The sequence below is a fragment of the Poecilia reticulata genome, linkage group LG22 (genome assembly GCF_000633615.1).
Source record: "Poecilia reticulata strain Guanapo linkage group LG22, Guppy_female_1.0+MT, whole genome shotgun sequence".
Classification (NCBI taxonomy): domain Eukaryota; kingdom Metazoa; phylum Chordata; class Actinopteri; order Cyprinodontiformes; family Poeciliidae; genus Poecilia; species Poecilia reticulata.
The window spans coordinates 6,708,870-6,721,415 of NC_024352.1; the positions used below are offsets into that span (position 1 = coordinate 6,708,870).

The 12,546-nt window shown below is 36.8% G+C and overlaps 1 protein-coding gene across 1 annotated transcript in view; it reads right to left on the reverse strand.

The window, feature by feature from the left end:
• LOC103458450 (interleukin-6 receptor subunit beta) overlaps positions 1-11,816 on the reverse strand; it is a 27,220-nt gene extending 15,404 nt beyond the window's left edge. The window contains exons 1-3 of the mRNA XM_008399274.2: positions 11,704-11,816; positions 4,864-5,016; positions 3,179-3,326 (exon numbers count right to left, since the gene is read on the reverse strand). Of these exons, the coding sequence (XP_008397496.1) occupies positions 3,179-3,326; positions 4,864-4,933 (218 nt within the window). The 5' untranslated portion in view covers positions 4,934-5,016; positions 11,704-11,816. The remainder of the gene's footprint in view (positions 1-3,178; positions 3,327-4,863; positions 5,017-11,703) is intronic.
• Positions 11,817-12,546: the final 730 nt, after the last annotated feature.

The following is a 12,546-nucleotide window of genomic DNA, read 5'->3' on the forward strand; positions in this document are numbered from 1 at the left end:
TGTTTGCATTCTGCTTGTCTACCTTTCTGTATATGCCTTCTGTTTCTACTGGTTTTACTGTCTGCAAAGGTCTTCTGCAAACTAATCAATTTTAACAATTCAAATATCAAAATGTTCTGCTTCTTTTGCTCCTTTATGCTATTTGTTTTGCTATGTTTCACTTYAAATATTTGATTTTKAACTMATTYCTGCTTCTKCTAATTTATGCTTTTTGCWATGTTTTACTTTTTCAACTCTTTTAACTCTTAAAAATAAGACTTTACAGCTGTTGTTATTACAGGTTTTACTGTTTTCTGTCAAACTCTTCTGGAGTACAGACATGTCACACATTCTATTCCTTCAATGTATTTCTTTGCTGTGCTCGGTTTCTGTTTGTSTGTYAGCATTCTGCTTATCTTCCTTTCCGTGTATGCCTTCTGCTTTAYTGGTTTTACTGTCTACAAAGGTTGTTTGCAAACTTTAATCAATTTTACCWATTCATATATCAAAATATTCTGATTTTTGTACCATTTTTGCTTTTTGCTATAWTTTCTTTYCAACTCTTTCAGGTTTGTACTAATTTCTACTYTTTTAATTTATGCTTTTTGCATAGTTTTCCTTATGAGCTTTTTCAAATATTTCAGGGTTTACACTTATTTTAGCTTTTGCTAATCTATACTATATCTTTTGTTGTATGTTGCTGTTGCACTTTGTCAAATATTTCTGTTGAGCTATGCTATATATCTTTTGATATGTTTTTCAAATATTTAAGGTTTTATACAAATATTGTTTGTCTACCTTTCTGTATATAAYGGACRGATGGACAGACACTTCTTATTCTTTGTTCTCATGTTTCTTGCATTTCTCCATCAATCATTCTGCAAATATGCTTCTTTTGCTCCTTTATGCTATGTTTTGCTATGTTTCACTTTTTAAAATATTCAGGTTTTTTTTTTTACTAATTTCTGCTTTTGCTATGTTTGACTGTTCAACTTTTTTAAATATTTCTGCTTTTTTACTAATTTCCACTTTCTGTGCAAATTATCATATTTATTAAGCTCTGTTTCACTTTTGACTTTTTCAAAAAATTCAGGTGAGAACAAAGAATAAGAAGCAGAAACACAAACTTCTGCTTCTTCTGCTGAATTCTGCTATACCTTTGCTAAATTTCATTAAGATTTCTACAATGTATGACTAGCTTTCTTCTGTTTTTTTTCTACTTCTTATTCTTTGTTGTCATGTTTCTCTCATTTCTGAGGCTGTGAACCATGCTGGAAGGTGTAAGATGATAGTGTCGCTTGGCATCTGGCTTCAGGTGTCTGCTGTTGCTTTAAGCCAAGACATAGCTGCCCACAGTGCTACAACTATAAACTGTGCCTCTGATGCTGGACTGTTAATTGGAAGTGATGACATCTCCTATACTGCGACAGACTGGCGACCTGTCCAGGGTGTATCCCGCCTCTCGCCTGGAACATTAGCTGGAGATAGACACCAGCACCTCCCGACCTCCCTAAGGGACAAGGGTGTAAGGAAATGGATGGATGGACATCTCCTATATTTTAACTTAGGTCGGTGAAGATTACCTGCTATTTCCTGTTATTAGGTCACGCTGATGCATTACAGGACCCAGGGATGGATGTGCTCTCTGACTGTTATTTGATGAAGCATGCTACGGCTGAATTCGGCAGGAGGTCGCACTTCAAGGATCAAAGACATCCTGATGAGGGATGGAGTACGTTGGGTGGAGACCCTCCTTTGTTCTGTGACTTTTGCTGAGTTTTCGCCCCTATGAACACTGCTGTTATCAAGAGCTGACCTCAGTTCAACAAGGGGACATTGTATCCCGTGCTCTACAGATGCTTGGCCTGTTCCGGGTGTTTTTACACTATGGACTCTGCACAGTTCTCCATGGGCAAGTTAAGATGTCAAGCTGCAGCTCAGCAGATCTCCCGTTTGTCTGGTTCCCTGGTGGTCCTGGATTCTCCACCTCTCGGCATGTGACCTCAGTCCTCTGACCCCTCCTTCGGCGTGCTTTGGCCTCAGAGTTGCAAACCACCGCAAATTGCCAGTTCAAGTTGGTAATATTTCACTTTTTATTTTCAAATTTAGCATTACTATCACTTTTCTGGTGATAGTATGCATCTGTCTTGAATAAATGTTGATTATTGTGACGCTGTCATCTCTGTGTGGCTTTTGTTTCCACGCTTGGAATCATTGAATCCGGGAGCATAAGAGAATATAACGAGGCAGAAGTTGATGATTTTATCCTCTTAATACTGCTTATCACCTGATTTCACATAAGTGTTGATGGTACAGATTGACAACTTTTTATAGTAATTAATAGAAATGTCTATATTTAGCTGAAACCCACACTAACACCCGGCTCAGTGCGTGACAAGACTTTCCTTATCAAATACAGACTATCAGATTTACATCAAAGACAATATCAGAGTCTGTCAATATGCATCCTTCCTATCTCAGCAAAACATGTTCCTCAGTATAAAAACTCAAAGCTGTTTGTTTTTTGTTGAATATTTCTGCTACTTAGGACTAATCAGTCTTTCAAATCATTTTTATGAAATGATTGACGGCCCACACATTGCAGGTGTTATCCACTCCAAAATGCAAACTGATGAGAGGAATATTCAGGACTGGATATAACTCGCTTTTTATGAACGATTTTTGAAGAAATTGTAATTGCCAGAGCCAATAACTTCTAACTTGGGAGTAGTTCACTAGATACAAACATTTACTGTTAAATCAATGTAAAACACATGCAGGTCAATGACATTTCAATCCATTTTATATTTAAATAAGTGTTAGATTTGTTTCTTAGGAAAAAATTGCAGATCCCATAATTGTATTTAAACAACCAGAACCCACAACGCTAAGGCCTCTATAGTTTCCGTTACAGACAAAAACATGTCTGTAACTAGCATTTGTATATCTTAAAATAGCCAAAACAAACAAAATCAAAATAATTTTTTTTGCTTTTTTTAAAATCGCAAGATAATTAAAGCAGTGCCCTTGTGTGTTTTTTTTTCTTTATAAAAATATTTTGCATCATTTATAGAGATAAATTGTGAAGATGCAACAGGCCCAAGTTGTGTTTGTAGCCTAATGACAACGTCGTGCCAAACAGAGTTAACCGATTACTCTAACATGCAAAGTCTTTCTGGAGATCAGCACTCAGTCTCACCTTGGGAATTTTTCAGCTTTAAGGGTATAGTACGTTGCCTGATTGTCTCCAGGCGTCCAGCGGCAGGTGACGTTACTTCGAGGTATGAACACACAGCTGAGGAGCCGCAGCGACTGAGGGACGGTCTTGGTTGTTGCAACAGAGAAGGCTGCAGGATTAAACCGCAAGAGTCAACAACATCACAGAGTAAAGCCATCACAAAAAGAAGATTTGTGATGTTCAAAAAATGTAAAATAAAAATACAACTAGCTCATAACTAAAATGGACATTTTTTTCTTTCAGCAGCATATTGTTGTCTTGAAAATTTAGAGAAAAAAGCAGCATAACCTATAATTTGAAAAGATTTATTCTGTTGAGGTAAAAAAATACCACATTAATGAAGAATAATTACTATCAATATAGTTTAATTTACCAGTGCTGTATTTCCCAGAACCTCTGAGTAGCCATAAAACAAATGTAAGCTGTAAATTGATCAGTTTCTACAAACTTCTAATTAGTAATCCATGATTTCTTATATCCCTAAGTTACAAGATTTGATGCAGACACCCCTTTCTATTATCTGCTCCTCTAAATTGGAAAGACAAGAGAACCTGACATAATAGTACGGTGGATGTTGTTCATACAGAAAATAGTTACTCTGCTAACTGTAGAATGCAGTTTCTACAGTCAGAGAAAAATGATTTAAAAAACCTTACAAAAAGTGTAATGATTCAGATGAACCTATCCTGTCACAGGGAGGGGGATAGAAAAAAAAGAAAAAAAAAAAATCAAAGCTGCAGTTAATTTCTCAATTAAAAAATAAAAGTTTTTGTTTTTTTATATATACGTTTTTAACCGTGGTGTTTAAAAAAGTGAAGGAGGTTGTGCAGAGATGAATAATTTTCTGCTGTTTTACCTCAAGGTTTTACCAGAAGGTCTGTCAAGACGGTGCAGGACGCTTACTTTGATTTGACAGCCAATCCCTTGCATACAACTATAGGCGACGCCGGCAAAATTCACATGAATACACACGTAGCACAGCTTCAATGCCATGACAGCGCCTTTAGACTGTCACCCATCTTCAATGACCCTTGAGTTTATTTTTGAAAATGCTTTTAAATGTGACAAACAGATTAGACAAACGGTGTAGAAACAAGGCCTACATTCCAGTTCAAGACAGATTTCTGCGTTTATTTCAACTCCTAACGCACCCGCAGGCTGTACAGGATGTAGCAGCTTACACTTTTTCTATAATGACCGCTAGGCTCTGACTCTTCCTACCTTTGAAAATCAATCAAACAGTTGATCAATTTAAATTTGTGTTAAATACACATTTCTTTTCATTGGCTTTAAATTGAAGCAAAGCAGGCCTGTGTGTTTCTGCTAACTCTTTTGCTAACAAATTTAAGACTCGTGTTGATTGACTTTTCCACACAACGGATCGGATCAGCAAGTTTAAAGCACATTTTTAAGTTTTCTATATACTAAATCATGGAGATAAAGATATAACAAGTTATTACAAGCTTGGTAAAGAGAACAGCACTCTACATTGTTGAAGCAGTGAAAGACTTTGTTGAACATTGCAATTGTTTTTCTTTTCTTGATCTGTGAAAAAGAAAACAATCCCAGATCCCTAATAGGGCAAATATGAACAGAAAGTCACATGCTCACAGAATGTTTTGGACAAGAAAAAAAGAGATTGTTACCCAGAGTGAGTCCGGCTCCCAGCAGGAAGATCCAAGCCGTGACTAAACTTCGCTCCATGAACACCCACATGCCATCTCACTCGGTTTGTCCCATCGTGTTGGCAGCAATTTGGCATAAACACTCATCTGCTCACACGGCTGAGAACAGTCATCCTTTAGTTAGGATGAAAGGGAAAAGGTTGTGGATTTTGTTTTATTAATTGCACAAGTTATCTTGCAGACATGTATTTGAATCTGTAGTTATCCACAATGTCACAATGTTCCTCCTGAACACTGTGACTTAAAACTATACCGCCTGTAATGACATCATGCCATTTATTAAAATAGAAACAAACTGATTTCACAACCTGACAAACTTATCAGAGTTTATCACTTATCATGTATGAACATGCAGAGTGTGTGTTTCTACGTAATGCGGGACAGGTACTAGTTAGAATACCTCTAAGTTTAATGGTGGCTCAGATGTTTCTTGTGTGTACTACAATGGACTCTTGATAGATCTGCAATTTGAAGACTTGTCAACACAAAATAATAAAGTCAAAGAGTTGAAAGACTGGCGAGTTCTGGTTAGAGTGAGTAAATGTGATAATAAGCTGATTAAACATGAGAATAATGAAAACGAAAAGCACTTTAAAAGCTGATATATTTTGTTTACTCAAACATCTGAAGGGCATATCCTTAAGTCCTGGAAGATTTAGGGTAATCTTCTTCTATTAAACCAAGATGTTTAAATCCGATAGGAAATTGCCTGGTGTGCAGGAATCAGATGTGTGACAATATACCTAACAATGAGAAACCAGCTCAATGGCAAGAACAAGATCCGTGTGATAAACAGCTACGCCTTACCAGTAATCAGAGACCCTGCAGGAATAACTAGCTGGACAAAGGAGGAGGTAAAGACCACGGACGTTAAGACTCGGAAGCTACTAACCGTGCATGGAGGGTTCCACTCCAAATCCAGCACCCTGACTAAACACGAGCCGCAAGGAAGGTCAATAAACCAGGTAATTCCTTGAGTTTTGGTTTTCTAAATTGAGGGAACCAAACCTTTAGAGAATCCTAAAGACCTTTATCGGAATCACCTCCAGGGGACAACTGTCAGTCTCCTGTTGGGCATTTGGGCAGAAAACTGTGACACTGAGCTTTAACAACCTCCGCTGGTATGTCCAGTATCAGCGAAGAGGAAGAAAAGCTAAACATGCTTTGGAGCTGTGAGAGAAGAAGTCTCTGAACTGTTGACGCTTGTTTCATCTGTGGACAACATGGACATTTCCTGAGGGACGATCTGGACAACCCAAAGATCCAATGCCAAAACCAGTTGGACTGACAGGAAGCCAGAAGAGAGAGACGGGGGAGGATTTGGCTGCAGCAACGCCGAGACCGAGTGGGGGAGAGGGGCGAAAAGGAAGGAACAACCTGAATCCACATCAACCACTGTGAAGGACGACCTGTCTGTAACGTCCATCTAGATCATGACTTTAAATCTGACACAGCAACAGAGTGAGCAGCAAAACTTCACTCTACCAAGTTTTGACACCAAAGAGGACAATGTCCAGAGTAACAGCTAGTTTAGATGTTTCTGAAGGCTCTCCACTCAAAGAACTATTGCTGGTCCACTGTCGAGTGACCGAAGTGGAGAGCGAAGATTTACACTGTCCTGTTATCCTTAAATATGCATTTAAAAGAGAAAATCAACTTCAGAAATTACTTGGTTTTTTATATGTTTAACTTTGACCAAAAACGATGACATCAGATGTTGCCTGGTTGTTTATAACTTGGGTTTATTTAGAATCAAAGAGAAGGAAGATCACTTTGAAACTGTTTTGTTTTAATTTGAAGTGTCAGCATTAGAATCAGATGGGGCAACATTAAATTTTTACTTGTTTATTATAACGTGGGTTATATTAAAATCAAAGAGGATGAGATTATATTAAATTTTAATTAGATTTTCATAGGAGGATGACTTAATGTCACCTAAATTACATTTAGGATTTAAATTTACACTTAGGATTTAAAATTAGTGTAAAACCTACATTTTCATTAACATAAGCAACATAGAATAAAATTATTCATAATTATTGTGTTAGGGATGTCTAAGGATTGAAATGCATGCTCTTATTTTGCAGAGAAGAATTTGGGATTCAAATAATTTTTTATTTAAACAATTGAAAATATTACTTAGAAAACGGCTTGGTATCCCGCTGGTACTTTACTTCCAAATACATTATTTCAAATTTATCCTTTTAAAGTTTTGTGAAAGATGACAAAACATATAGATGACTGTCTCCCTGGCAAGGAGAGGTTGCAGGGTAACTTTTCCTACCAAACAGGTGAAACGATAAAGGGATGAATGGATGAATGCCGGTGGGTTTTTCGTATCCTGCGTATATGATTTAGTTTCATCATACAGAATAATGTTTCAGTGACTGAATGAATATGTAATGTCTTAAAATGTATGGGATAATTTTTCACTTCTCACTATAAAAATTGTAGAAATGTCCTTTTATATAAGACTCATGTTGTCTCTGCCTGGCAGAGCTTTCCATCCAGAATTGCTTCATGATTGATTGTCCTTCTCTGTGTTGTACACAATTCATAAATGAACCTGATTGAGTGATTTTATCTGAACAGTGCTTGGTAATAGTTTTTTTCCACAACAATGGACAAAAACATTAAAGGCTCTCAAGTAAAAGGCTTGGCAGTTTTAGCTAATGTTGGACCCATGAGCAACATGCTAACATTAGCATATTAGCCTGCAAAGACTTTTGTGCTTCATCTTTTTAAAGAAAAATCAACCTGTAACCATATGTATGCGAATAGTAAAGGCATACATGACACATGAAAACATACTGAAGACGAATAACTCGCCTTTAAAGAAGCTCTGCTTCTTCCAATGTTCAAGTCCACAAACGTTCTATAAGCTTCCCACACTTTCCTGTGCACCGCTGAGCCTAAGCATTCATTCCAGTAACAAAAATAGTCAAATCCAGTTTATTCAAAATAACGTAGTCTTGTACTTTTCTCAGGCCAAACATGTACATTACTCACATTACTTGAGTTGAATAAACAATTTAGTGAGACTTGAGTAAAACATACAAATCTAATCTAAGTAAGAATAGGTAAGCCAAGATACTGCGCAGAACCCTCAAGCTCCCAGGCATCTGGTAGAGGACCGAGCTCAGAGGATGAGAGAGAGGGGATATATATATATACAGGCACGGAGCTATAGGGGGGGTAGGTGCCCATGGGGGCCCGGGTCTGGAGGTGCCAGGGAGGGAGGAATGGTTTCAAGTCGCTTTAATGTCTGATTATAGGCGGAGAAGGTGCACCCTCGCCTGTTCATAAAGGTTTATATAATGTTAAAGTTACTGTCCCTCAGTGGAATATATAGCAGTCAGTCCCAGTGACTATTTGACTCACGGTTTAGCCAATGTGCTTTCTTGCCCCTCACGTGATAAACGCCCTGCCCCCCGGCCCGACGCTGACTTTTTCCGCTAGCGGCCCAGACCATTTATACCCAAATAATAAAGTTCATAACATCATTTTACATGAACTTTTACTGAAAATACACTTTGAGACAATAGCGCCGATCCACTTATAAATTCCCGTGTCAAAGTTGAGTGAAAATGAAGCCAGTCATAAAGGCACAACTTTTCATTCATTCAATATTTTACACCTACTACACCACTAAACTCAGTCAGTCTTGTAAAGTTTTTAGCAACCATGAGTCACCCAAGTAAAAAAAAAGTATACTTTAGTATACTAAATTTTAACATACTTTGATTGATCTACTTAAACTACTATTTTGGAACAACTTTTTTGTGCTTAGTATACTTTAGTAGTATTTAAATAGTATAAATTTACAACTTACTAAACGTACTTTTTTGGAACAACTTCAAGTTGTGCTTAGTGTACTTAAAGTATACTTTCTAAATATATTTCAGAGCTTTATTATTATATTTTGATATAATTATATTTTGACTGTAATAATTCTGTCAGAATTATATTAAAAATATTTATTCAATATACTTCAAATATTTTAAATATTAATATATTAGTAATGTATTTAAATTACACTTAATTTTTATTTTTGATTTCCTGCTATTGATCATAAACTACCATTTTAATTACTCATAAGTCATCTTTATTCCTACTTTCCTATTTTGTACATGACATGCATAACTACACTACAGTACTTACATTATTTTAGGCTACAATCACATGGAAAGATTAATTACACAAGATGCCCAAGGTAATTCAAATATTTTGTTTTATTACCAACATTTTAAAATTATCCAATTTTATTCACAACTTTATGAACTTTACATAAATTATCAGTTTACACATCAAAAGTGAACACATGAACATGAAAATTTAAGTGTGACAATAAAACATGACAGTGAGGATCAACGACAGAACATTCCCGTTCACTGCACCTTACAGAAACCTACAAAAAAGAACAATGGAGAAATTAAACATAGAAAGCATTTGTATTTAAAGAGAACAGAAAAATGGCAAATAAAAAAATAATACTTACAATTTTAAGACGTTGTGGACTCGCAATGTATGTGACATCATAAGAACTGATGATGATTGGGACCGGATGCCTGGGGTGTAAAAACATTTCTGGGTGTCTTCTTTGCCTGTTTATGTTAGAAGTAGAAAAAAAAAAGTCAGCAATGTCATAGAATCAGTTGATGTTGGCATTAACTATGAAGCTGTTTTAAGTGTGGACTTAAGGAGACAAACTACCTTAAAATCTTTCCATCCATGATCTGAACACACTGATCCTTGCAGGGTGGTGAGGGGGGCTGGTGGTGCCCATCTCTAGCCGCCATCAGATGAGAGGCAGGGTTCACCCTGGACAGGTCACCAGTCCATCACAGGGCCCTGAAAGTCGGCAACAAATAAAAAAAAGAAAGATAAATGTTAGATTAACAAGGAGAAAAATTCTTTCCAGTTATCTTTAAATCAAATCATGTTTATTAAGCACTGGTAACACACCAGTTTTTGTTGTTGAAAATGTAGCTAGCTCCTCATTGAAAAACCAAACTTACATCATGAAGACAATGTGAAGGTTCATCTTCAGAGCTGGTTGTTGATCTGGTGGAGTCAGAGCTTCTTCTGAGACAGAAAGTATTTAGGTTTCCTAACACCTGATTTCTCTGACTTCCTCTTTCACCTTCATTTGCTTAGCTAGACTGCAAACATGTTGAAGATAAAATCATTGATGAACAAGTTAGAACAACAACCTCACAGTATCAAAGTCTCTCTGTATTATGGAGCTTAATTAAAACCAGGTTAGTTTATGAATTAAGAGTATAAGTCGCAACAAACAGCCATGAAGCTGAATGATTCCTATTGTAATAATCATACAAGTCACAATAAAATTGATAAAATAATTATTTATGAAACCAACGTAAGTTATATATCTTTAATGCACTGTTTCTAATTAAATGAAAATAATTAATAAGCAAACTTACCACCAGCCAGCATCACTTAGCAGCCTTCGTCCCACCGGGCTCCTTTTGTGACACACATTTCATTTAAATTGGTTGTTGTCCCGTTGTGTGGTCGTCTAACTCGGACTAGGACGTCACCAGCTTGAATTTACCAAAAGTAGTAACTATTGTCAACACTCTCTCTGGTTTTAAGGCAATATTATGCGAGTAAAAATGGCGAATTTGAACAGCGTCTGTTATCTTCCCTGAGTTCAAGTTTTTTCTTCTCTTTGTGGCGTTTTTTAAATAAATGAAAATGTGCAATACCGCCACCATCTGGTCTGGAGTGTGAACTGCAGCTAATGCCGTTGATTATAAGGTTTTACATCACATCTGAAAATTGATTGGGTACTTTCTTAAAAATTACATCATGATTATCCTTTTTTTATTGTATGCAATTTTAATAAATAGTAAAAGATTATTAAGGCACTTAAAAATTCATACATATTCATATTTTGTTCACTTAAAGTATACTTTTATTTAGTATATTAAAAGTGTATTTTGGTACAATTATGTTTAAGTGTGTTTAAAGTACTAATTTCGAAATTGGTTCAGGTGTATTTTTAGTATACTTCAGATATACTACATTAATACTTAGTATAGGGCCTACTTAAAGTGTACTTTCAACAATTTAAGTATGTTTGAAGTATACTAAAGTATACTTTTTTTTCACCTGGGCAACCCTGACATGGAGTAACCTATATAATCCCGTAATCCAGACTATCTCTTTCTCTTTTGTGTCCCATATTTCCTGTTTTGTTTCCCCCTCTGGGTCGGGGTCGTGCCGCCCTCCCCCTTATCGTGGGGACATTTCTAAACATCTCTAAATATAAATATTTCAGATTCATGTTTTGGAATATGTGTAATTCCGGATGTATAATGTCACTGGAAAATAGGAATTGTTTTTTTTTTTTTTTTTAACCAGCATTCAGTTGAGTGGTGTTAAAAGAGGGAGCAATAAAAAAATGCCACCCTTTAACGTCGACGCAACACTATAACAGTAATACCCCTGCCCTGCAAGATTATTCATGAAAACAACAAATATTCTTCTCCCAATTGTTTTGCAGTTTACTTGATATCCAGTTAAATATCGAGTTAAACATTCCTTCAATTAACATCTGACAACATCCACTCTCAGTATTTGAGGTCAAATTTCTATTTACAGTTTGCCGCTATTAATGTATTTGACAACTTCACGCGCTGTCTGAAGCGCGTGAAGTTGTCAAATACTTCATTTAAATCGATTCGCACAAACACATGACCCACTCTCTGCTTTCTGTCATGCGTCCCACAAAGCGAAATAAAGCAGGTAGAAATTGGATATCAAAGGCTCACTTACCAGAGAAAGCTTTATCCGGCATGTCAGCGGTCTGTTCGGCAGTGATTGTGCAACATGTGCGGTTCCTGACAGCACATCTGCACCGCCCCGTTGCGTGTCAATGCCCCCAGAAAAGAGCGAGGCGTGGAAGTAGGAGGGGGGGCGGGGGGGTTCTCAGATGGTTGTTCGTGACGTCCTCGGTGACTCCCGATTGGCTTTCTTGTTCAGGTCCTTAAAATAGGTTCAATAAACTCTGATCTAATTGATGAAGAGCGCATATTTTCTGCATTTGGGAAGGGCAAAAATCAGAGATCGTCAAAACTTTTCTGATATTAATAAAGAATTTGTTCTTCTGCATTATCAGCTCCCCCAATAAGGCAATAAAAATCCACACTTTTCTCTAAAGCGGTCTCCATTGTTACCCCAAGTTGATCATAAGGGAATTATAAATGAAGAATGGGCCCCAGCCGAGTTTCAGGATGTATCTGAGTCGTGGTTTAAAGTATTTTCCCTAACTGCATGCTTTATTTTCTGCTCTAATGAGATTCCAGTGATGAAGCAGCATGTCACATCCTTAACAGCCCACTTGGTGACACTCCTGGCTCATAAAATCAACATCAGGAACACATGTAGGTGTGTCAGCTCCTTCAGATGAGAGTTTGCAGAAAACTAGGAATACTTCAGTGAGGTTCATGTAACTCAGGTCTCAGTTACCTCAGTAAGGTTCAATGTTTATTATTCAGCAATGAAAAAGAGTCAATGATGGGACCCAACCTCAAAGTTACACCTGACAGAAAATGTTAGATGGACTCAGTTTACATGGTGTTTTTATAACTACACTGACCTCTCAAAGGAGCTTTACAC